Below are 25200 nucleotides of genomic sequence, written 5' to 3' on the forward strand. Positions count from 1 at the left end.
CCTCGGGGGGCGGCTCCCTGGCGGAGGGGCAGCCGATCAAGCGCTCGGGGGGTGGGGTCTAAGACCCCCGCCGTTGCCGGGCAACGCGCGCCGCTTCCGGGTCTGGGCGTGGCGCCGCGGTGACGTCAGAGAGGCGCGCCCGCGGCCAGGGACGCTGGTCTGAGCATGGGGGCCGCCCGGGAGGTCGATCCGCCGCCGGCGCAGGACGAGGAGCCCGAGGACGACGAGGAGGAAGAGGAGGCGGCGGCGGCGGCGGCGGCGGGGGGCGACGGGGAGCCGGGGGCGGCGGTGAGGGCGGGGCCTACGGGCGGGGGAGGGGGGGGCAGGGGCCGCCGGGGGGCCCCTCTGACCCCTCCTTCTTTCTCGCCCCCCCCCCGCAGAGCCCCTGGAACATCATGATCAAGCACCGGCTGGTGCAGCGGCGGGGGCGGCGATCCCAGATGATGACCAGGTAGGCCCCCTCCCCAAGGGACCCCCTCTCCGGGGGAGGGGAGGGTTGCTTCCGGGAAGGGCGCTGGGGCGGCGGGGGTGGCCAGGGGGGGCCACCAACCCTCCCCCTGTGCAGCTTCACAGACCCCGTGGTCTCCATGGACCTGCTGCGCGCCGTCCTGCAGCCCAGCATCAACGAGGAGATCCAGGCAGTCTTCGGCAAGTACATGAAGGTAGGGGGCTGCGCGGGGGGGGGGCGGGAGGGGGTTGGTGGAGGGAGCAACTGCCTGGCCAGAGGCGCCCCCCCCCCCACCTCCCAGGTGCGGCAGTCTCGCCTGCTCCAAGCATTGGGTGCCCCAGGGGGAGGCCAGGATTGCACTCGGGGACCTAATGAAGGGGCAGTGGGTTTGGGGGTGGTCACGCCTCCGCCAGGGTTCCCTTTCATAAGACCGGCGGCCACTGGGTGAACCCATAAATAAATACCGGTAGTCCCAAAGGGGCTTTTTCAGGAGGCAACTGGACTTTCCGGTTTTTCTCTGAAGACTTTCGCTTTTCATCCAAGAAGCTTCTTCAGCTCTGACCAGATGGAGGGGAAGGGAAGGATTTATACTCCTTGCAGACAGTTGCATATAAATCCTCCCGTTCCCCACCATCTTAGTGGTAGATGGAGTGGATGACGGAGAATCTCCATAGACCAGGGGTCTCCAACCTTGTCAACTTTAAGACTTGTGGACTTCAAGTCCCAGAATCCCTCAGCCAGCAAAGCTGGCTGAGGAATTCTGGGAGTTGAAGTCCACAAGTCTTAAAGTTGACAAGGTTGGATATCCCTGCCATAGACAAATACAAGTAGTCTTCAACTTAAGACCAAAGTTACAACACTGGAAAAAGGGATTTGTGATCATTTTTCGCACTTTTCACACAACCATCACAGGGACATCCCTGTGGTCACTTGAAAAAAAATTCAGATGCTTGGCAACTGGCTCATATTTCTGATGGTTGCAGTGTCCCCGGGTCAAGTGATCCACTTCGGAGATGTTCTGACAAGCAATAGGGAAGCCATAGGCACCTAACAACCAGGTTACTAACTTAAGGGCAACAATTCACTTAGCAACTGTAGCAAAAAAGATCCTAAAATGGGGCAAAACTCACTGAACAGCTGTCTCGCTTAGCAGCAGAAATGTTGGGCTCCATTTGGTTGTGGCTCAGGGGCTTACCTGTAAAGGCATCCAGTGGGAGGGGCACCCATTCTCTCCTCAGTGTCACAAAGCCTTCTGACTCTGAGGGGCTCCTTCCTTCTCTCCAGTTTTTCCAAAAGGCAGCAGGGAACGTGCGCGAGAATGTTGGCGAGGAAGTGGACACGGAGCAGCTCATCCAAGAAACATGTCGCAGCTGCCTGGAGCAGGTGGGAAGAGGGCTCTAGCCCAAGGAAGTGCTGCTCTTGAGTGCGAGACCGAGGGGGGGGAGAGGGGGGCAGCCGCCCCTGGGTGAAGGCGGGGGGGCTGGTTCTACTTTTTCTGCCCAATGAAACGCCACTTTAATTCTCTGTGTCTTCTTTGGGCAAAGGCTAGTGGGAGCCCTGCAGATCGAGGGTGACCATTGACCGGTTGCAGTATAATATCAAAACAGTTACAGGAATTGGGTGTGTCTAGTTTAATGAAAAGAAGGACTAGGGGGACCGTGATAAGCAGTGTTCCAATATTTGAGGGGCTGCCACAGAGAAGACGGGGTATCAACCTATGTTTCCAAAGCACCTGAGGGCAGGACAAGAAGCAACGGATGGAAATTTATCAAGGAAAGAAGCAACCTAGAACTAAGGAGGAATTTCCTGACAGAACAATCAGTGGAACAGCTTGCCACCAGAAGTTGTGGGTGCTCTATCCCTGGAGGATTTCAAGAAGAGATTGGACACAGCCATTTGTCTGACATGGTCTGGGGTCCTCTGCTTCAACAGAGGGTTGGACTGGGAGACCTCCAAGGTTTCTGCTGACTCTGTTATTCCACTGTGCAAAAGTAAAAAGTTGTATGTAATTACCATATTCTACTGTGGCAGAAGGAGCCGGAAGTTAATTACTTTCCTTTTCTTCTCCCATTTACCGTGTACTTTTTCCTATTCCCCTTTTCCTACCGTATTTTCCCATTATTTTCTTTTTCCTTTTTTGTATTTCTGCAGTTTTTGATAAAGTAATAAAATAGGAGTACTGAGATAGGGTGATCATCGAAAGCGCATCTCTGAGTTGCTCAAATTAAGGAAAGTAGGGGCTGACTAGGCCTTCCCTAGCCACCAGCCTCAGGGGTTCAGGGATGCTGACCAGCCTCCTCTCCCTGCAGGCCAAGCTCCTGTTCTGCGATGGGAAGAGGCCAATTGCAAGAGTTCCCCACGAAGGGCCAGCCATCAAGGTAAAGGCCGAAAGCCGGCCTCGGGAGCGGCCTAAGGCACCAAGGGTCCCTTCGCCTCCTGCTGGGAGAAGCCCCCTGGCTGCCCACACCTGGGGCAGGTAGCAGTTCTCGCTCTGCAGGGACCACTTTCTCTCTCTCTGTGCAGCGGGCAAAGCCCCTGGAAGACGAAGTGAGCCAGCAGGGGAGCCCCATCCCGAAAAAGGTAGGCCATTGGGGAAGCGCCCGGCAGAAGGTAGTTCACGCTCCCTTTCTGCGGCCAGGAAATACTGATGAGGGTCTCTTCTCCTTGGCAGAGGAAGGGGAGACCGCCAGGGCAGAGCCAGCCTGGTGACCGTGGTGCTTCGGGTGTCAGCACGTGAGTAGGGATTCCACACAGGGTGCGGGGGGGGGCTGCTCTGGCCTGTGTTTGCCCTCTCCCCCAGTGAAGCTTTGAGAATGCCCCTCTGGCCAAAATACCCGATTGTAAGAGGAAGGCAGGAAACGGGAGGGAGGGAGGGATTCCTTTTATAAGGAGGGTTGGAAGGTGCACCCAAGATTCGAGTCCGGCACACAGTCAGTTATGGGACTGGGGAGCAGCAAGGATGGTTCTCCCCTAGTTAGGACGACGCAGATTTGGCCACCTCCCAAGACCCACCCATCCCCTCTGCTTTCAGGGGCAAGAGTAAATCCTGTGAACCAGTGCAGAGGGACGGTCCGAAGGTACGCCGGGCACACACAGCCCCCTTGAGTTTGCAAAGCCATCCCTGGGGAGGGGAGGCAGCCTCTCTGAGGCAGAGCTGAGAGACTGGACCTGGGCCCCACCCATCAGCAAGGCCACTGACCCAGGGAGCCACCCGAGAGGACCAAGGGGCCTCTGGTTAGTTCCTACCTGTCACTGACTTGTGTCCACTCGCTTCTGGCCTTGCAGTGGGACCCCCTGCGCCTCACGGAGACCACGAGCTTCGTTCTTGGGTCAAGAGCAAACAAGTAAGGGGGAGCCAGCTACATATGAACGCTTCTTCAAACGGGGGTGTTGCCCCTTAACCGCTTCAGACTTTAACTATTCCCGTTCTGGATTCAGGGCCCTTGGGATGGGGGGCACCAGAGGCAGGCTCTACATCAAGCACCCCCACTTGTTTAAGGTCAGTGTGGCTTCTTTCCTGCCGCCTCTCCTGGCCACTTTGGGGGGGAGGGGGCATTCCTTAATTTACGGACATACCCCAGGGAGGACCCTGCCAAGTGCTTTCAGCAAGAATGCCCCGGTTCCTGGGCCCATCAGGCCACAGGCAGAGGAGAGAAGTTGGCATCTGATTGCAGGTATTTGGAGGGATTTGATATGGTTTGGAAGTTCTGAGGGCCACTGCGCCCCTCCCCCCCCCCGAGCATTTTGGGCACTTGGCAGCCAGCCAGCATTTACAGCTGTTGCAGGGTCCCATGGTCACATGGCTGCCATTTCTGGTGGGCTTCCCCCCTCCCCCCCCCAAAATCAGCATTTGCTCTCAGTCTCCAGCAAAGCATGCTCATTGAGTACAGGTAGTCCTTAACTTACGACCACAATTGAGCCCAAAGTTTCTGTTCTAAGCGAGGCAGTTGTAAAGTGAGTTTTGCCCCCATTTTAGGACTATTCTTGCCATGGTTGTTAAGGGAACCTGGCTTCCTCATTGATTTTGCTTGTCAGAACTTTGCAAAAGGGGATCATGTGACCCCAGGACAATGCGCCCGACATAACTCAGAGTCAGTTTCCAAACGTCCACATTTTGATCACACGACTGTGGGGATGCTATAATGGCCATAAGTGTGAAAATGGTCATGTCCCTTTTGTCAATGCCGTTGTAACTTTGGATGGTCGCTAAATGAACTGTTGTAAGTCCAGGACTGCCGGTAATGGGTTCATTGAACGACTGGGTGAGGTCACAAGGCAACCTACTTAACGACCGTAATTCCAGGCTCATTTAGGGTCCTTAGCTGAGGAGCGGCAGGCCGAGGTTTGGCTTAGTGACCATTCCTGTTCTGCATCCTGGCTGCCCTGCAGAGATGTCCGTCCTGCATTTCCTTCCCCTCCATCTCTCCGGACTTCAACTCCCAAAATTCCCCAGGCAGCCGTGAAGTCCAGAGGTCTTAAAGTTTCCAAGTTTGGAGAGCCCTGCCCCACCCCCGCCCCCCTACCCCCGAGGGACCCCAAGGCTTGGGGCATCCGCTGCTTCTTCCTCACTTCTGCCTCACCCTCCCTCCCTCTTTTTCCCCCAGTACGCGGCAGACCCCCAAGACAAGCACTGGCTGGCTCAGGAGCAGTACATGAGGGCCACCGGAGGGAAGATGGTCAGTGGGGGGAAATGGGACCGGGGGTGGGGGGAGTCAATGGCCTCTTCTCCCTGGCCCTGGGAATCTGGTCAGAGGATGATGGGCTGCTGTCCAGTGCTTCTCCTGTAGCCGGGAGGGGCAGGAAGGGGCCCACCCCCTCTGATTTCCCACCCCCCCTCTCTCCCTGCACAGGCCTACCTCCTGCTGGAGGAGGACATCCAGGACCTGGCGGCCAGTGAAGAGTACAGGTGAGGCTCAGGGAGCCCAGCCCACTCCCAGGAGGCCAGAGCAGGGTAAAGTGGGGGTTAGCTCCTGTCCCTTTGAGAAGCTGTCAGTCCCGGCCTTCTTGAACACCACCTCCTGCTTCCTCTTCTTCCTTTCTTTTCTTCCCCTTCTCCTTCCTCCTCCTCCCTCCCTCCGCTTCCTCCCCCCAGGGGTTCTCAGGAGCTGAAGCTGGACGAGCTGAAGCCCTTCACCATCCCTTCCTGGATGATTGGGAAGATGCAGAGATACATGAAGACGCTCCGCAGCGAAGGGGAGCAGCCATTGCCACAGCAACAGCCACCTTCCCTGCCGGAGGAAATGAGGGAGACTTAGACCAGGTCTGGCCAGCGTCTCCTGCCCGTCGTCTGCTCCTGGGAAACCCGGGATGGGGGGCATCCTCCCCTCAGCCCCCTCCCTGCGCAGGATCCCGCCAGACGCCCCTCTGCTTTCCTGATTTTATATTTGGAATCTTGTATTTGCTTGTTGGAGGATTTAGAAGAAATAAATGCCTCTGACTGAACCTTTGTTGCTCCTTGAAGGGTTGAGCGGGTGCTGGGAAGCAGCTGGCAAGGGCTGAAAGGCAAGGGGGCTCCCTCCCTGGCATGCAGAGGGTCACCGTGGCCCCAGAGCAGCCCCTGGGAGCCCCATCCACCAGGAGCAACAGAGCTTGCTTCTCCCGGCTTTATCGCATCCCTACGAAGCTGCTAGAGGAAGAGGACTCCCAGCTGATTGGGGTGTGATATCAGTGTGCAGATGAGGCCCATTGATACATTCCCCAGTCCCTCCCCCCCCCAAAGAAAACCCTCTAGTTTAGCGGACTAGAGCACAACACATGCAGCAGGCAACAGACAAGACAGAAGCTGGGCCCTTTGTTGTTTGTCTCACTCAGCTGATTCACCTAGCTGGCTGGGGAATTCTGGGAGTTGAACAACGGATGGAAACTGGTCAAGGAGGGAAGCAACCTGGAATTAAGGAGAAAGTTCCTGACAGGACAATTAACCAGTGGAACAGCTTGCCACCAGAAGTTGTGGGTGCTCCCAAAACTGGAGGTTTTTAAGAGACTGGACAATCACTTGTGTGAATCGTTTTGGATCTTGTGCTTGAGTAGAAGACCTCCAAGGTCCCCTAACAGCTCTATTTTCATTATAATTCTGAAATCCACAAATCTTAAAAATTGACAAGATGGGATGTCCCTGGTCTGTGCAGTTAATTATTTTCATTTTTTTAATCTAGCGTGTGTTTTAATCCTACTCTGGGTGCTGCGGTTCTTCCCCACCCAATACTGTTAAAATCAAGAGATGGGGGCAGGATACAAACTTCAAAAAATTTGGGATGAAAAGCCAACGATCGGATGGGAAACTGCCTCTCTTGTGGCCGGCCGCCTGTAGATCCTGGGAGCAACGTTCAATGCAGGAAAAAACGATCTCCCCCGCTTAGGGAAAACCAGATTTCCGCTCCTCTGAAAACAACAAAATACCTTATGCCACCAGACTTGAAATCCTGGGATTAGAAAACTTAGAACTCCGCCGACTCCGACAAGACCTGAGTTTAACTCATAGAATCATCTATTGCAATGTTCTTCCTGTTAAAGACTACTTCAGCTTCAATCGCAATAATACAAGAGCAAACAATAGATTCAAAGTTAATGCTTCAATCTTGATTGCAGAAAATATGACTTCTGTAACAGTTATTAACGCTTGGAACTCACTACCTGACTCTGTGGTCTCTTCCCATAATCCCAAAAGCTTTAACCAAAAACTTTCTAATATTGACCTCATCCCATTCCCGAGAGGACCATAAAGGAGCCTGCATAAGAGCACAAAAGTACCTACCCTTCCTGTCCTATTGTTCCCTTTCATTATATCAGAGAGAGAGAGTGTGTATGTGTGTGTATATACACACACATACATATACATATTTTAGCCTATATTGTATATTTTATATACGTTTTTAGCCTATATACATGTTTATATGATATGTTGTTGTTTTTATGTCAATGTTTGCGTATACTGTTGTGGAAAAAAAAAAAATTCCACCCGTTGTCCAAAGGAGGGAGGGGGAAGAAGAGTGAAGAGCCTCCCATCATCCCCTGCCGTGGTTTCCCAGAGAAAAAACGCCTCCCCTCCCCGCAAAACAGGAGGGAAAGGGCGGGCAGGGGGAGAAGCTGCCCAGACAGCCCGGCTCCGGACCCCCCCAAATTGGCCAGGCCGAGGGAAAGCCGGACACTGCCCGGTCCGCTTCACAACAGCCCTGCGAGGTAGACCAGCGGGACCTCTGAGAAAGCCGCGCCCGCCGCCCCTGGGAGGAGGCCCCGCCCACGCCGTTCGGAGCAACGCCGCCGCGGCCAATCGCTGGGCGCGCGCGCCACCATTGGGCAGATCGAACGCGAGGGGGCCGCCGATTGGCTGCGCCGCGGCAGCTTTGCAACATTCAAACTCGCGCAGCGGCCGGCGCCGAGAAGGAGGAGGAAGAGCTGCGCCCGCCATGGCCTCGCAGAACGACGACCCCGGCGCCGTCGCCCGCGCCCCCAGCAAGGCGGCCGAACCCGGCGGGGGCGCCGCCCGGGGCTCGGTCCGCAGCAGGTGGGGCGGCTGGGGGGCCGGGCACGAGCGGCGCTTCCCTCGGCGGATCCGGGCAGGTCGGGGAGCAGCTCCCGGCGCTAACCGCTCTCTTTCTCGCCCCGCAGGTTGCAGCAGGAGCTGATGACGCTGATGGTGAGTCTGCCGGGGCGGGGGGGGGCGGCCAGGAGGGGCTTTCCCGTCTGCCACCCGGGGCCTCTTTCCAAGCGCCCGCCGTTCCTGCGCGCCTCTGATCCCCGCGTGGCTTTTCCTGGCAGATGTCGGGAGACCACGGCATCTCCGCCTTCCCGGAGTCGGACAATCTCTTCAAGTGGATCGGGACCATCAGCGGCGTGACTGGGACGGTGAGTGGGCCCCGGGGCCCCTCCTCCACCCCACCGCGGGGCAGCCGTTCGCGCTCTGCAAATAAAGCGGTGACCCAGGCGCAGCCCCAGTTGCCGAGCGCAGGTGGTGGAAGAAGCGCAGATGGGGCAGCTCCCCCGCCCCACCGCACTGGCATGCAGGTGTGGGGGGTGGGAGTCCCTTGTGGTCATCCGTAGTTCCTCCTTCCTTTGTCCAGCCAGAACTCTCTCTGTGACTGTTGGGGGAGGGGCTTTGGGGCAGAAACGGGACACCCCAAAGAATCCCGGTGGTACTTCATACCGGAAGACCAGCTGCACTCTGGGACAATGGGCTTTCACGCAGAAGAGGGGAGGTGAAGGAAACTATCCGGGACCAGACAGGAAAATGGGGGGGGCACGGAGAGGGTCCTGCCCTTCCCCATGCCCTGCCTGACCTTTTCCTCCTCCTCCTCCTCCTCCTCTCCTTCCAAGTGCAGGTCTATGAGGACCTGAGGTACAAGCTGTCCTTGGAATTCCCCAGCGGGTACCCCTACAACGCCCCCACCGTCAAGTTCCTCACCCCCTGCTACCACCCCAATGTCGACCTTCAGGGCAATATTTGTTTGGACATTCTCAAGGACAAGTGGTCAGCTCTCTATGATGTCCGGACCATCCTGCTCTCCATTCAGAGCTTACTGGGAGGTGAGGAGCAAGAGGGTCCTGGAATGGGTGGGGGCTAGCAGGAGAAGGATTTCTCTCCCCCCCCCCCCCATGGAATTCCACTGGAGCATCTGAGCTGCACCCCAAGAAGTGGAATGGAAAGGGAGGGGATGCCACCCCAGGGCTTCCATTGCCTGGAAGGGGCTCCTAGTTCCATGCAGAAGAGCCATGCCACTGAGCCTGTGCCAGGGGTGATGCCAAGCCCGCCCACCCTCCCTGGCAGAGCAGAGTTTTCACGGTGGCAGGGAGGAGGGAGGTGAATTTGATTCTGTACCAAACATGTTTTTGGACCTTCTCTGCCGCTTCAGAGCCAAACGTGGAAAGTCCTTTGAACACAGAGGCTGCTGAACTCTGGAAAAACCAAGCAGGTGAGTTGGTTTGGACTGGGTGGGAGGGGGCTGAAAGCACAAGGAAACCACGAGCCTAATGTAGGAAAGCAGTTGGGTGACTTTGGACCAATCCCCAGGAGACACCGAGTTCTAGTCCAGCATTAGAAGGAAAGCCGCAAAGATGCTTTTTTTCAGGAGGCAACTGGACTTTCTGGTTTTTCTTTGAAGATGTTTCGCTTCTCATCCAAGAAGCTTCTTCAGCTCTGGCTGGGTGGGGGGAATGGAAGGATTGTAGAGACACTTAGAAGACTTATATACCTTGGAAGGTTGTACACACTTAGTGACACATAGATGCTTAGAAGGAAAGGCAGCTGGGTAGCTTTGGGCCAATCACCAGGAGACACCGAGTTCTAGTCCTGCCTCAGGCACAGAAGCCGGCTGGGCCCCTCCTCTCTCTCTCTCTCCCCCCCCCCCCCTTACTGTTGTGAGGAAAATAGGAAGGAATCACCATCTTAGTTGCCTACAAAGTAATAAATGGGGGATAAAATTCTAAGCAATAAAAACCCTTGGAAAGAAACAAACACCCTGGCATTGAGAGAGAGTTCCAGAATGCAACTTCAGTTGGGTGGGGGGGGCTCCTTTTCTTCATTTTAGGATCCTTCATGAGGACTTGGATCTTTCTTGTCTGAAAGTGGTGGAGGCCAGCACCCGGGTTCCTTTTTGCTTGCCTTCTCCAGCATTTTGTCTTTTTAGGCACCTGCTTCGTGCTGCTTTACTGTACAGGTAGTCCTCCACTTACAAAAGTTCATTTAGTGACAGTGGCGCGGTCAAAAGTGGCTTATGACCATTTTTCACGCTTCTGAGCATGGCGGCCTTCCCCATGGCTACGTGATCAAAATTCAGATGCTTGTCAACGGCTTCATATTTATGACGGTTGCAGAGTCTCCGGGTATCATGTTTTTGCAACTTTCTGGCAAGTCGAAGCCAGGTTCATTGAACAACCACGCGACTGACTTTAACAACTGCAGTGATTCGGTTAACCAACGTGGTGCAAGAAAAGTTGCCGAATGGGGCAAAACTCAACAAATTTCTCAGCATAAATTTTGGGTTCCGTTGCGGTCGTAAGTTGAGGACTACACGTATAGTTTTTACAGCTGCACAATTGCATGGAGAGGAGAAGGGCACACAATTCTACACAATTGTACAAAGAATGATCATGCCTTTGTGTCTTTGCCCAACTGTTGTGGGGGGGGGGGAGGGCGAAGGGAACAGGATTTGATGCCCAGAAAACGACTGGCTGAATTTGCCTCAGTCTCCAACCTTTTTTCGAAAAGCAAAACTAAGCTGCAAAACCAACTGTGACACACACACCCCCAACCTTCTCCATGGTCCCTAATCTGCTCCCGTTGTCTCTTCACACAGCCTACAAAAAACGCCTCCATGAATCCTACCGAAAACATATGAAGAGCCAGGATACTTGATGTCCTTCCCAGCCAGCACCCCTTCGCCTGGGGGGGAGTGGGTGGGAGGTAACGTCTTTTCCCGCTTCTGTTTTATCCTTGTATTTTCTGTACGTTGGCCCCTATTGTATTATAGGTCATTTTAAAGTTATATTTGGCTTTTTTCCTGGTGTTAATGTATAAATAAACGTCTTTTGTTTTTATAAAATGATGCCTATTTGAGTTTGGGAATGGGTTTCAATGAACTGGAAAGCATGCAGAGAAAAGCCAACAAAGACAATTAGGGGACTGGAAGATAAAACACATAAAGAACAGTTGCAGGAATTGGGTAGGTCTAGTGAAGTCTAACAAAGAGAAGGACTAGGGGTGGCAGGATGGCAGTCTTCCAATATTTGAGGGTTGCCACAAAGAGGGGGTCACCTATTGTCCAAAGCACCTGAGAGCAGGACAAGAAAGAATGGATGGAAACTGATCAAGGAGAGAAGCAACCCTGGAACTAAGGAGAAACTTCCTAATGTTGAGAATAATTAATCAGAGGAAGGACTTGCCTCCAGAAGTTGTAGGTGCTCCACAGCACTGGAGGTTTTTAAGACGAAATTGGACAGCCGTTTGTCTGATTGTACCAAGTCTCCTGCCTTGAGCAGAGGGTTGGATTAGAAGACCTCCAAGGTCTCTTCTAACTTATTCTGTGATTTTGAATTCCCTTGCATTTGCTGGAAAGGGAAAAGTGTGGGTGGGAGCTGCGGGAGAATTTTCATCTTTACATTTCTACTTATTCCTCTGGACAAAATTGAGAAATAGATGTTGGGTGTCCATGTTATTGTTTTATAATGTTTGCCATTTGCAATAATATGAAAAATGAAACATTTGTAGTGGATGATCACCATCTTGTGAACTTTTGGGGTTTTCAGTTTAAACACTCACCAGCTGCTATTTAATACAATATGGTACTAAGTATCCCACACCTTTCGTGTCTAGAATTTTAGAATTTAAAGATACAGGTGAAGTACATTTATATTTTTGTTTTAAACAAACCTTGTTTTTTAGCTAGTTTAGCTGCAGTGAGAAAAGATTGATACTCCTGCCCTCATCATGCCTTGATGGTGCATGGACAGGAAATGGTACTGTGGTGGGTTTTCCCCCCCACTTTTTGCCCAGAAGGGGTGATAGCAATATTTCCAAACCATTCTGCAAACCAGAGAGAGCAGGGAGACCAGGTTGGAGATCTCCCAACTGCTACAGAATTCCAGTTTAAGGTTGCTTGCTTTATGGTCCTCCTCTTCTGCCCCTTTTATGACTTTCCTTGCCAGGGGTGTTACGTGGCTTCCCCGTTGAGTTGGCTTGCCAAAGGGGATCATGTGGTCCCCAGGACACCAGAGCCCACAGGATATAATTGCATGAGCCTTTAGAATTCACCTTCCCTTTTCAAACCCCCATTTCTTTCAGGTGAAGCCCCTCTGGCTCTGATTCTAGGCAGGTCTAGGGAGACCTTCCCTTCTTAGGAGAATCTCACAGCTGAGGTCACAAACTTTGGCTTGCAGGAGGAACCAGAAAACTGCCCTTCTGGAAGAAATTGTCCTTGCCCATCCCTTGAGGACTGATGCACCGAGACCCCCCCACCCCCCTTGGACGTGTCTTCTCATGTGACTCTGGCCGGAAGCAATGCTCCCCTTCAATCCGGACCCTCCCCTCCCTGAAGTGCTTCAGTAGATGAGTGAAATTCTCACCTTGGGCCACAGGTGGGGGGTGGGGTTGCTGAGAGATTACAACCACCTGGGAATACTTTGAGTTCATATCATTGATCATTGTTCTCTAGGGGTTCTATTAGTTTATTGCTCAGTTTTCCTATCTCGACTGCTCACACTGGAGGGGAGGGAGGGATGGAGAGGAGGAAGGAAAAAGAAGGGAAGGAGAAGGAAGAGTGGGAGGGAGCAATAGGAGGAAGGAAGGAAGGGAAGAAGGAAAGAGAGAGGGAGGGAAGGCTTGGTCTCTCATTCCACAGCCTTAAAAATATCACCGGCTATGGCAAACCTCCTTCCCAGGCTGAAGGTAATCAACAACTGGCAGATGACCTGAATGAGTTTTACTGCAGGTTTGAAAGGAAACTACAGCCACCTATCTCCACAACCCCCAGCCAAGCCTCCTACAACTGACCCCATTTCATTGGGTTCACAACCCCTAGTGATCACAGAAAAGGAAGTGCAGGACCTATTTCACAGACAAAAGCCAGGAAAAGCTCCAGGCCCAGACAAGATAACTCTTTCTTGCTTAAAAGTCTGTGCTGACCAATTAGCCCCCATCTTCACCCATATTTTCAATAAATCACTAGAGATGTGCTATGTTCCTTCTTGCTTCAAACGCTCTACCATCATCCCAGTGCCGAAGACGCCCACCATCAAGGAACTGAATGACTACAGACCAGTTGCTTTAACATCTGTAGTCATGAAAACCTTTGAAAGGCTAGTGCTTTCCTACTTGAAAACCATCACGGATCCGCTGTTAGACCCCTTGCAATTTGCATACTGAGCAAATAGATCAACAGATGATGCTGTTAATATGGCTCTGCACTACATCCTACAACATCTTGAGTCTCCAAAGACCTATGCAAGGGTCCTTTTTGTAGACTTTAGTTCAGCATTCAATACCATCATTCCAGATATTCTAACTAAGCTAAACCAGCTACAGGTACCGGAACAGACTTGTAAGTGGATCACAAGCTTCCTAACAAACAGGAAGCAGCAGGTGAAGCTAAGCAAGATCACATCAAATACCTGTACAATTAGCACAGGGGGGCCCCAAGGCTGTGTGCTCTCCCCACTTCCCTTCTCTCTGTATACCAATGACTGCATCTCCAGCGATCCATCTGTTAAGCTACTGAAGTTCGCAGATGACACAACAGTGATTGGTCTCATTCGAGACAATGAGGAATCCGCATATAGATGAGAGGTCGAACAACTAGCCTTGTGGTGCAACCAAAACAATCTGGAACTGAACACACTCAAAACCGTAGAAATGGTGGTAGATTTTAGGAGAAACCCTTCCATACTTCCACCTCTCACAATACTAGACAACACAGTATCAACAGTAGAAACATTCAAATTTCTAGGTTCTATCATATCGCAAGATCTAAAATGGACAGCTAACATCAAAAACATCATCAAAAAAGGACAACAAAGAATATTCTTTCTGCGCCAACTCAGAAAGCTCAAACTGCCCAAGGAGCTGCTGATTCAGTTCTACAGAGGAATTATTGAGTCTGTCATTTGCACCTCTATGACTGTCTGGTTCGGTTCTGCAACCCATCAAGAAAGACACAGACTTCAGAGGATAATTAGAACTGCAGAAAAAAGAATTGCTATCAACCTGCCTTCCATTGAGGACTGTATACTGCACGAATCAAGAAGAGGGCCATGAAAATATTTACAGATTCCTCACATCCTGGACATAAACTGTTTCAACTCCTACCCTCAAAACGACGCTATAGAGCACTGCACACCAGAACAATTAGACACGAGGACAGTTTTTTCCCGAAGGCCATCACTCTGCTAAACAAATAATTCCTTCAACACTGTCAAACTATTTACTAAATCTGCACTATTATTAATCTTCTCATTGTTCCCATCACCAATCTCCTTCCACTTATGAGTGTATGACTGTAACTTTGTTGCTGGCAATCCTTATGATTTATATTGATATATTGACCATCAATTGTGTTGTAAATGTTGTACCTTGATGAAGGTACCTTTTCTTTTATCTACACTGGGAGCATATGCACCAAGACAAATTCCTTGTGTGTCCAATCACACTTGGCCAATAAAAAAATTCTATTCTATTCTATTCTATTCTATTCTATTCTATTCTATTCTATTCTATTCTATTCCATTCTATTCTTCCCTGCCCCCCGCCCCCAGGAAGAGGAGGGGAGAGTGCCCCACTCTCAGGAAGGGGAGTCCAGAGCTATTCGAAGGAGCTCAACTGCCACCATGGAGCAGCTGCTTCTAGTTCCCCCGTGTCTTTTCTTGGGCTGGCAGACACATTGCGGTGCCCAGGTGCCAGCCTGCCTTTGGACTTGCAGGTGGGGTGGGAGACACCGAGCTGCCCTACCTGTCCCTGCTCAGACCTCTGCGCCTGCTTTCTCCCTTCAGCCTGCATGGGATGGAGACGGACAATGTGCTATGCCCTGAATCCCAGGGAGGGGCAGGAGTCCCAGGCCTCCCAGACCACCCCAGTCCTTCCCCCTCCATGGGGTTTAATTCCCCCAAAGGGAATGTAAGTGACACCCCCCCCAGGTGCTCCCTCCCCCCACCTGGCACGATGGAGCCCGCTCAGAGGACAGGAAGGGCATGTCAGGGATGCTGGGGGTGGCAGGGGGAGTCTTTTGCCTGTTTCCCTCTCCCTAGCCAGGGGAGGCAGGGGGGTCCCAGGGATGATGCTTCTGCAACCAAACAGCCCCTCTGCTTCCACAGTCCCTTGCTCTTTATTGAGGTGTCAGTGTTAAAAACAGGCTTTCACAGCGGGGGGCGATGGGATCCAGAGTTCTGCTGAAGAGGCGTCTCTGAGCTGTGCAGAGCAAGCTGGCGCAGGAGCATGGGCCTTGGGAGCTGCACGGGGCGGGGGGGAGCTGCCCCCTCCCTCCGTCCGGTCTTGCAGGAATGTCTTGATGCTTTACTGCACACCCTCCATCATCTTGAGGAACTCTGGTGGGAGAGGGAGATGGGTCAGCCCCCCCAGCAATGATGGGCAGAGCAGCACCCCCTCCCAGAAGCCAAGGATGGCGGCCCCCCACAAAGAGGTGCCTAGCACCCCCCAACCGGCCTGGATGCAGCCTGCCTGAATGGCTAGGGGGTCCCAGGAGAGACTTTGGCAGGGGGCTCAGCCCCTACAGTCCCAAACTCCATGTAGGGAGAAGGCTGGGTGAGGGGCTGGGAATAGCCCCTCTCTCCCTGGGGGCGGGGGGGGGCTGTTGGTCAGCCCCAAGAAGCTCCGTCCATCTGTCCATCCGAGCTGCTCACCATCAAAATCGATCCGCCCATCATTGTTTTTGTCTCCGTCCCTCATCAGCTCCTGGATCTCCTCCTCTGTGACCCTCTCCCCAGAGAGCTGGAAGATCTCCACCAGCTCCTCAGCATCCAGGAACCCATCGGCATTCCTGCCAGGAAAGGGGGAATAGAATGAGATGGATGGGACCTTGGAGGTCTTCTACTCCAGCCCCCTGCTCAAGCAGGAGAACCTATACCATTTCAGACAAGTGACTGTCCAGTCTCATCTTAAAAACCTCCAGTGATGGAGCACCCACAACTTCTAGTGGCAAGCAGTTCCACTGGTTAATTGTCCTCACTGCCAGGAAGTTTCTCCTTAATTCCAGGTTGCTTCTCTCCTTCCATTGTTTCTTGTCCTGCCTTACTGGAGAATAAGTCGACCGTCTCCTCTTTGTGGCAGCCCCTCAAATACTGGAAGACTGCTATCCTGTCACCCCTAATTCTTCTTTTCTTTAGAGTAGCCAGACCCAAATCCTGCAGCCATTCTTCAGACGTTTTAGTCTCCCGGCCTTGGAAGGAACAGCTGAGATTGGACAAACATCTGCCCCCGTGTGGTCAACTCTGACCCGAAGCACAGAGGGCACATACTGTCGGGCTGAGCACCACAAGGCCAGCCTGGGACCTGGAAAGCCCCAGACCGCGCTCTCCCTCCCCCACCCACCCCGGGCTCAACACCAGCCGGATCCAAAGAACAGAACCAGAAGGCAGAATAAGAGAGTTGGAAGGGACCTTGGAGATCTTCTAGTCCAACCCCTTGTTCAGGCAGGAGACCTCAGTTCAGTTCGGACATTGTTCATGGGCCCTATCTAATAAAATGAAATTCAGCGTAGAGAAAATTAAGGTTTTACACTTAGGTGAGAAAAAACAAACATACATGGACAGATTAGCTGAAACCTGGTGTCAACCCTGAAGCTGACCTGGCCGAGGCTGTCTTGGAGGCTTCAGTGTTGCCACACTGGAGCTGAGGGAGAGGGAGGGAGGGAGGGAGGGGGGAATAGAGATAACTGGGGTTTTGTAGCCAAAACAAAATAGTTTCCCCTGAGAACCAAGGACATTCTCACACCTGGTCAGAGAGAGGAGGAGTAACGTTACCAGGCAACCGGACCGCACCCTGATTGGACCATGTGGCTGATTGTTTGGGGAAGGGGAAAATTTTTTAATTAGGTGAAAACTATGGGAACCTTCAGAGTCAGTTTTCACCAGAACTGTGCCAGTATCATATATCCAATAAAACTGTTCTTGGAGGAATCTACCGGCCTGGGAGTTTTGCTTGCTAGGGGTGTGTTACTTGGAACCCTGACACCTGGCTCAAGAGCAGGAACTGTTGGAACTTGGAGTCCTAGTGGGCAGTCACATTTGAGCCGGCAGTGTGTGGCAGCTGCCAAAGCAGCCAATGAATCCAGTTGGACCTGAATGAACGTCTTAAAAATTCTGAGTTGCCATCCCCTCACCTTCACTGGAGGGGTGATGTCCAGCAGGTAAACATTGACCTGTCCCTCTAGCTAAGGTCCAGCCTGGAGGGAGCTGTTCTCTCTTCCCGGCCACGACTGGAGCCACGGGGTCATGGAATCCTCCAGCCTTGGGCTAACTTTAGAGGAGGACAGATGCCGAAGAGTCTTCATTTGGGAACGTGAACAGGAATGGACCCTTGGGGTCAGCTTGGTCCATTGAATGCTCACACTCTGCCTGGCTGGAAGCTCAAAGGCCAGGCCGGCCTGGTGGCAAAGGACCAGGCTAGAGTGGGAAAGAGGGACTTCCATGAAAGCTGGCTGGGTGACTCATCACCAGGAGATGGTGAGTTCTAGTCCCCCCTTAGGCGCATAAGCCATACGGATAACTTTGGACCAGTCCCTCTCTCCTCTCTCCAGCTCAACCCACCTCACAGGGTTGTTGTTATAAGGAAAATAGGAGGTGTAGAGATTCTCGGCCATCCAGGTCATGGTGGTCCCAAAGGTGCTTTTTTAGCAGACAACTGGACTTTCTTCGAAGACGTTTTGCTTCTCATCCAAGAAGCTTCTTCAGCTCTGACTGGATGGTGAGGAATGGAAGGATTTATACTCCTTATAGACAGCTGGTCATTTACATCCTTTTAGAGGGTCCTAGAAGCACTTGGAGGTTTACCTGTCCTCAGGGTCACCTGAGTGGTGTTCCTGGTTCCTGGAAACGTATTTCCAGGGAAAAAACTGCAGACTGCAGGAACCATTGGCACCACTCAGGTGACCCTGAGGACACAGGTGAACCTCCAAGTGGCCTCAATGACCCTCTCAAAGGATGCAAATGACCAGCTGTCTGCAAGAAATATAAATCCTTCCCTTCCCCACCATCCAGTCAGAGCTGAAGAAGCTTCTGGGATGAGAAGCGAAACGTCTTCAAAAGATGCACCTTTGGGACTAGGAGGCGGATCCTTAGTGTATTTGCCTCTTTGAGTTACTTATGAAGTTATAAAGAAAACTCTCCCCGTCCCTCCGCAAGGCCAGCCTGCCCCCCCCACAGTGGATTCCCCGCCCCCCCGGCCGAGGACCCAGGCCCACCTGTCAAAGATGCGGAAGCATTCGGCCAGCTCCTCCTCCGACTTGCCCTTGGCGTCCTCCTTCATCTGCCTCACCATCATCACCAAGAACTCCTCGAAGTCAATGGTTCCGCTGCCTGTGGGGGAGTCAGGGAGATGGGGGTCTCCCAAGCCCCCTGTCTTCCTTCCCCCCTCCCGTCTTCTGCCCCCTCTCACCATCCTCGTCCACCTCCTCTATGATGGCATCCAGCTCCTCCTTGGTGGGCGTCTGTCCCAGCATCCTCATGACCGTCCCCAACTCCTTGGTGCTGATGTCGCCACCCCCGTCGGCATCGAACATGTCAAAGGCGGCCTTGAACTCTGCGGGGGGGGGGGGCACAAGGGGGGGCTCAGCCTCTGCCAGAGAAAGGCAGCAGCCCCCAACCTCACTGGCCTTCCTGTTGTCCAAATGGCCGCCGGGCCAGGCCCCAAGCCCAAACTTTCAGATGTGGCTCTGGGTAGCCCTCCTGTTGCAATGGCTCATTTAGCGACCGCTTGAAGTTATGACGGCAGTGAATAAAGCGAGTTAGGACCATTTTCACACTTGCGACCCTTGGAGTATCCCCATGGTCACGTGACCAAAATTCAGAGGCTTGGCAACTGGTTCGTATTTATGACGGTTGCCATGTCCCGGGGTCACATGATCCCCTTTTACGACCTTCTGACTAGCAAAGCCAGATTCGCTTAATGACCACGTTCCTAACTTAACAACTGCAGTGATTCACTTAACCATTGTAACAGGAAAGGTTGTAAAATTGCACATGATTCACTTAACGACCGTCTCGCTTAGCAACATAAATTTTGGGCTCAACTGTGGTCATACATCAAGGACTAGCATCCCCTGGCCAAACTCTACTATGCTCTAGAACTGGTTCCCAGCCACTCTGGAGCCCCCAGGCCCTCCACCTCTCCCTCCCGAGCAGAATCCTGGGCCCACCTTTGCCCCCACCCTCCATGGCTCCCCCACCTTCCCGCCCCGTCCTGCCCACTCACCCGCAATCATTTCCTCACTGAGGTAGGAGCGGGCCTCAGCCTGCTGGTCCGTCTGCAAGGCAAGCACAGGGGTGACCGAGGGCTGGGGAGGGGCCCAGCCGGGGCCTGCCTAGGGGAAACCAGTGCCCTCCCCCATCCCAGCTGACCTGAGTCCCAGGGCCATTCGCAGCTTCTCTGCCTTCCAGCCTTCGGTCACAGGGGCAGGCAAGGCTTTGGGCACTGGGGGCTCCTCACCCCAAAAGCAGGACTGTGCACCCCCTACTTCCTGGCTCAAAGCAGCCCCAACCAGGGAGGGGGTCCAGTCTGGGGAAGGACTGCCAGACAAGGGCAGGGGAGGGAGGGAACCCCATCATCTCTTCCTGGGTTTCTTCCAAGCATGGCCGGGGCCCCAGATAGAGCCCTAAGTTGAGGTCCGAGAGCCCCTGAGCTGGGGGAGCCCCTGGGAGAGGGTCTCCAAGTCTGCCCAGCTGGACAGCCTGGCTGCCCTCCTCTTCCTCCTCCCCTTCCTCTTCCTGGGCAGCTGCTCTCCTTCTCTCCCAGGCTTCCTGGCCACTTCCTTGGTCCCTGGGCCAGAGGCAGCCGGCCAGAGCCAAGGGGCTTCTTGAGACAGGGGCTATTCTTAGCCAGGCCGGAGCGGCTGGGAGCTCCTTCTATGGGCCACTGCAGGCGGCCTGCCAGCCGGACCCGCACCTGTCCTTCCCCAGATTGGGTTACTCCTCCAAGACGCTCTTGGGGCTGTGAGATGCCCAGGCGGTCCTCGCGCCTCGTGACCCATGGCTCAGTTTTCCCCACAGCCAGCTCCTCCTTTCTGCAAGCCTCTGCAGCCCTCCCTTCTCGTCGGAGGCCCCCAGGAATATCAACTCCCTCTTCCCCCACCCCCCCAAAAAAACCCTTCCCGTACCCACTTCAGTCAATCCAAGCAGCAGCCCTCACTCCTTATCTCCCCCATCGCCACCCCTGCCCAGCCTCCCCAGTCCGGCCCGCCCTGCCCTCCAACCCCAATCTCCCCAGCAGCCTCGGCCAACGGGTCTCGGTGCCCCCCGGCCTCACACAGAGCGGCTCTGCCAGAGCTCTGCTTGTGTCCTGGCAGCTTCCTTGCCGCACCTGTGCTGGCCCTGGGCCCCGGGGCCGGCTTGTCCCATCGGACACTCGACCAACCAGTCCAGCCGGCCATCTGTGCACAGTCCACGGTCCTGTCCGGCATCCTGGCAGGAGGTCCAGCTCCAACCGTCCTGGCGCCGTCCTTAAACGGGCTTCGTGCCCGTGGTCTTACCATGCTTACCATGTTGGCAGGTGTCACCCCAGAGCCACCCACAGAACAGAACCTCCGTATCCCCCTCCGGTCTGAGCAGATGGCAAAAGCTGCCCCACCACCCACCTGGCCCCATTTGTACCCCACCAGCCCGGCAGGGCCCCCCCGGCCCATCCGATTGGGCAACAGGAGAGGCAGCCCTGCCCAGGGCCAATCGCCTTCAGCCTCACCTGTCGATTGGTCAGCCAGGCAGTTTACCAAATTTAGCCAAGGTTCTCCTGGCCGGGAAGTGGGGGTGAGCAGAGCAGGAGGGGCAGTGCAAGCCCTGGAGGGGGGGAGAAGAACTCAATCCTGTGGCCCCCTCCTCTTCCCTACAATTTGAGGCAGATGGCATTGCAAGGAATTGTCCTTCTGCACCCTCCCCTCCCTCCCACCCCCCAGCCTGGACAGAATAAAAATAGACTTAAGCCTGCTCTGCCCCATCTCTGCATCCCTTATGGAGAGTGAAGCCCCAGAGAGGTGGCCTTAATCCACCCCACCCCCACTTGGGGGGGGAAACTAACTCATTGAGCGTTAGGGGAATAAAGCCACTCAGCAGCCCCCCATGAGCTCTGCATGGCAGGGGATGGGAAGGGAGGGGTATAGCAGCAGTTTCACCAAACCCCCTGTTCTCCCCACCCCCCCACCCCGTAGCCCTACTTTGTTTATGGGGGATCCTGTTTCCCATTTCCCTGCGTCTGGGAGGGGGAGAAGGCCAGAGGGCAGCCTCCCAACCCCTGGCCAGCGGTTTTGGATTCCAGCAGGCAACCTGTGCAGCCTGGGGGAGACAAGGAACCCCCTGCACATGCTGCATGCAAACCAGCATGACCCTCCCCTCCCAGTTGGGGGCCTACTTGGGGCGGGGCAACCCAATTCCTGAGGAGGGCGGGGCCTGACAGCCAGGAGCAGCTGGAGTCCTCCCCCCTATTAATAGACATGCCCAAGGAAAGCTGCTGAGGAGGGCAATGGGGCAGTGAGCTAAATAAGGCAGAGAAGTGCTGGCTCGGGTGGAGGCGCCAGCCCCCCAAGTCCCACAGCCACTGGTCTGGAATGGCAGAGGGTCTCCTGTTTCAGCAAGGGGTTGGATTAGAAGATCTCCAAGGTCTTATTCTATGTATTCTGATTCTTTTTTTTTTTTTTGTCACAACCGTATATACAATCATCAACATAAACAATAACCCATCATGAGAGAAAAAGTATATATAAGTAAAAGTATAAATAAAAGTATGCATATAATACTATAATGAAGAGAACAATAGGACAGGAACGGTAGGCACTTTTGTGCTCTTATGCACGCCCCTTATAGCCCTCTTAGGAATGGGGTGAGGTCAATAGTAGACAGTTTTTGGTTAAAGCTTTTAGGATTATGGGAAGAGACTATAGAGTCAGGTAGTGAGTTCCAAGCATTAACAACTCTGTTACAGAAGTCATATTTTCTGCAATCAAGTTTGAAGCGGTTGACATTAAGTTTAAATCTATTGTTTGCTCCTGGATTGTTGCGATTGAAGCTGAAGTAGTCTTTTACAGGAAGGATATTGCAATAGATGATTCTGTGTGTTAAACACAGATCATGTCAGAGACGGCGGAGTTCTAAGTTTTCTAAACCCAGGATTTCAAGCCTGGTGGTATAAGATATTTTGTTGTTTATTCTATTCTGATTCTATTCTATTCTATTTCTAATTCTGTTCTATTCTCCTTTCCAACTCTGGTGTTCTGTTCTGTTCATTCCATCCAATCCATGGACCGCCCAGGGCCAGGCAAACGAGGACCAGGTCCAATTCAAGTCGGGCCAAAGCGAGGCTCTCTCCCCATCCTGGTAAGTGAACTCTGCCCATGCTCAGATCCATCTGGACTTTCCTATCTTCTGTGGTCCAACAGGAAGGTCTGGTAGGCAGCTGCTTACACCCAAAAAGCTGCCCTCCTCCGGTTTCCCCTGATGGTCCGAAGAATGTGGCCCTCTTGGGCTGCAGTTGGGGAGAGCAGGTGCAAAGATACCAGGCTGCCAGGGAGGGGGCGCCACAGGCCCAGATGCTGCACCAGCCAAGAGAGCCAGAACAGGAGCAGTGCTGAGGCAGAGGCAATGGAGGACTTCGGCTTCACGCTCTGTCCCTTCTCTTGGCGTTACCATGATTGACACCCAGATGTTCCCCACGCACAGCAAGGCCGAGCAGTTCCCACACCCACAGGACCCCTTAGGGCTCCTCCCAAGACTGGCGCCCACCCAGGCAGCCCCTTCCGGGACTGCTGTTCTGCTTAGACCAAGGCTCTCCAAAGTTGGCAACTTTGTGGACTTCAAATCCCAGAATTCCACAGCCAGCAACGCACCTGAAGGCAAGACAAGAAGCAACAGATAGAGGCTACGGCCTATGTGGAGGAACACAAAGCCTTCCTGGAATCAGATGACCCAGGAATTGAAGAAGGGGAGGTTATAGATCATGGGGCTGAAGCGGCTGCCGCTGTTGCGGCCCTGGAGTTGGGTCAGGCTGAACCCAGAGTTCTGAGATCCAAAACTAGGAAGTGATAAAGATATTTGGGATTGTGTTGGTTTTCCTTATTCTCTTTTGTACGATATTCTGTTTATTCTTGACTCTTCTTTATTACGTATTTAAAATTTGCAAACTTTGCTACTTCGTGTCACCTGCTTGCCTTATGGCTGTTGTATGTGTTAAAAAATTTGAGTAAAATTCTTATTTTAGATAAGAAAAATGAAAATTTACCATACCTGATATGTATTTGTATAAACCTTTTTTGACTAATAAAAACTTTTTGAACAAAAAAAAAAAAAAAAAAAAAAAAAAAAAGAAGCAACAGATAGAAACTCCTCCAGGAGAGAAGCTGCCTAGAATCAAGGAGGAATTTTCTGACAGAACGATCAACCAGTGGAACAGCTTGCCTCAAGAAGTTGTGGGTGCTCCGTCACTGGAGGTTTCGAAGAAGAGACAGCCATTTGCCTGGGATGGTATAATGTCTCCTGTTTGAGCAGGGGATTGGACCAGAAGACCTCTAACTTCCCTTCCAATTCTGTTGAAGGTTGATGGCCATATAATAGGTGTGGTTTTGTAGATGTCACTTTAACGCATTCTTTCTGCACAATGCTTTTCTGATGGATGCCAGCTAGATGAGAGGTGGGGAAGGTTGGCCCGTTTATGACTTCTGGACTTCAACTCCCAGAATTTCAACCAGCAGGCTCAAGAATTCTGGGAGTTGAAGTCCCCAAGTCATAAAAGGGCCATCCTTCCCCACCAGAGCTAGAGCTAGTTGATTGGTTGGAGGATGCCGGCTCCATGATGAGGCAATCTGTGCTATGATTGGTTGCTGTGGGGTAAAGGGGGAGTTTCCGTCCCCCCCCCACTTTTTTTCTTCTGTTGTGCTTTGTATGCTACAGGTAGTCCTCAATAGAATAGAATAGAATAGAATAGAATTTTATTGGCCAAGTCTGATTGGACACACAAGGAATTTGTCTTGGTGCAGATGCTCCCAGTGTAGATAAAAGAAAAGGTACCTTCATCAAGGTACAACATTTACAACACAATTGATGGTCAATATATCAATATAAATCATAAGGATTGTCAGCAACAAAGTTACAGTCATACAGTCATAAGTGGAAAGAGATTGGTGACTCAACTTACAACAGTTCATTTAGTGACCGTTCAAAGTTACAACGGCACTGAAAAAACTTGACTTATGACCGTTTTTCACACTTACGACCATTGAGGCATCCCTATGGCCATGTGATCAAAATTCAGAGGCTTGGCAACTGGCATGGACTTATGACAGTTGCAGTGTCCTGGGGGGGGGGGGGTGTCACATGATCCCCTTTTGCGACCTTCTGATGAGCAAAGTCAATGGGGAAGCCAGATTCCCTTAACCACCTTACTAACTTAACAAGTACAATGATTCACTTAACAACCGAGACAAGAAAGCCATGAAATGGGGCAAAACTCACTTAACAAATGTTTCACTTAGCAACATACATTTTGGGCTCAATTGCAGTCGTAAGTGGAGGAACTACCTGTATTTGATTTAACCTCATGATTCTCCTGCGTGCCTGACTATCTTGTCTGCTGTAAATATAATAAATGCTAAACGTATTTATTTATATAAAACTACATGTTTGTGTCAGTGTCTCTGACTTCATTTGAACACTTGCTGCATAATTCTCTGACACTCTGCCAGGCAAAGTGGGCTGGGGAGAGCGGGGAAAACCCACCGGTCTCCAGGCTTCCCCCCCCTTCCCCCCCCCACCCCCCCACCAGTGTTCAAGCCCAGCTTCCACTGACTTCAAAGCCAGACAGAAAATCCAAGCCGAGACATTCTCTAGGAAATCAATTGCCGTAACCTTTGAGATTCACCTGCCTGGAAATCACCTGAACTGAAAAACAGGTCTTTCCAGAACGGCTGAATGACCGCTTTCTCTGTTATCAGGACATCTCTTTATTTGATGGTGGGTGTGCCATCTGCGTGGTTTCAGCAAAACATTTGACACGTTTTTCTTTAAAAATGTGATTAAAGTCGGTCCATTGGAGCTGGGTGGCCAATAAATTTAAATTA

General features: G+C 52.6%; 3 protein-coding genes across 4 annotated transcripts; 2 read left to right on the forward strand and 1 right to left on the reverse strand.

The window, feature by feature from the left end:
• The first annotated feature begins 31 nt into the window (after positions 1–31).
• On the forward strand, positions 32–5890 carry DNTTIP1 (deoxynucleotidyltransferase terminal interacting protein 1). The gene is made up of 13 exons (XM_058177057.1): positions 32–288; positions 381–451; positions 566–662; positions 1733–1831; positions 2758–2826; positions 2972–3028; positions 3120–3181; positions 3480–3525; positions 3734–3792; positions 3887–3947; positions 5053–5124; positions 5299–5354; positions 5541–5890. The coding sequence occupies exons 1-13, from the start codon at positions 166–168 to the stop codon at positions 5701–5703; spliced, it is 1035 nt and encodes a 344-aa protein (XP_058033040.1). The 5' UTR covers positions 32–165; the 3' UTR covers positions 5704–5890.
• A 151-nt stretch (positions 5891–6041) lies between these two features.
• UBE2C (ubiquitin conjugating enzyme E2 C) lies at positions 6042–10986 on the forward strand. The gene is made up of 6 exons (XM_058177056.1): positions 6042–7952; positions 8057–8084; positions 8207–8293; positions 8767–8971; positions 9298–9357; positions 10741–10986. The coding sequence occupies exons 1-6, from the start codon at positions 7342–7344 to the stop codon at positions 10797–10799; spliced, it is 1050 nt and encodes a 349-aa protein (XP_058033039.1). The 5' UTR covers positions 6042–7341; the 3' UTR covers positions 10800–10986.
• A 4250-nt stretch (positions 10987–15236) lies between these two features.
• Positions 15237–21546, reverse strand: TNNC2 (troponin C2, fast skeletal type). Of its 2 annotated transcripts, XM_058177966.1 has the most exons (7): positions 21504–21546; positions 20632–20935; positions 19359–19410; positions 18543–18686; positions 18349–18463; positions 15791–15927; positions 15237–15475 (listed from the first exon to the last, which is right to left on the reverse strand). In XM_058177966.1, exons 2-7 carry the CDS (start codon positions 20782–20784, stop codon positions 15444–15446), a joined length of 633 nt encoding a protein of 210 aa, XP_058033949.1. In that variant the 5' UTR covers positions 20785–20935; positions 21504–21546; the 3' UTR covers positions 15237–15443. The 2 variants fall into 2 exon arrangements, with proteins under 2 accessions (XP_058033949.1, XP_058033950.1); XM_058177967.1 differs by lacking the exon at positions 21504–21546 and having other exon boundaries at positions 20641–20799.
• Between the last annotated feature and the right edge of the window lie 3654 nt (positions 21547–25200).

The sequence above is a fragment of the Ahaetulla prasina genome, chromosome 3 (genome assembly GCF_028640845.1).
Source record: "Ahaetulla prasina isolate Xishuangbanna chromosome 3, ASM2864084v1, whole genome shotgun sequence".
Classification (NCBI taxonomy): Eukaryota; Metazoa; Chordata; class Lepidosauria; order Squamata; family Colubridae; genus Ahaetulla; species Ahaetulla prasina.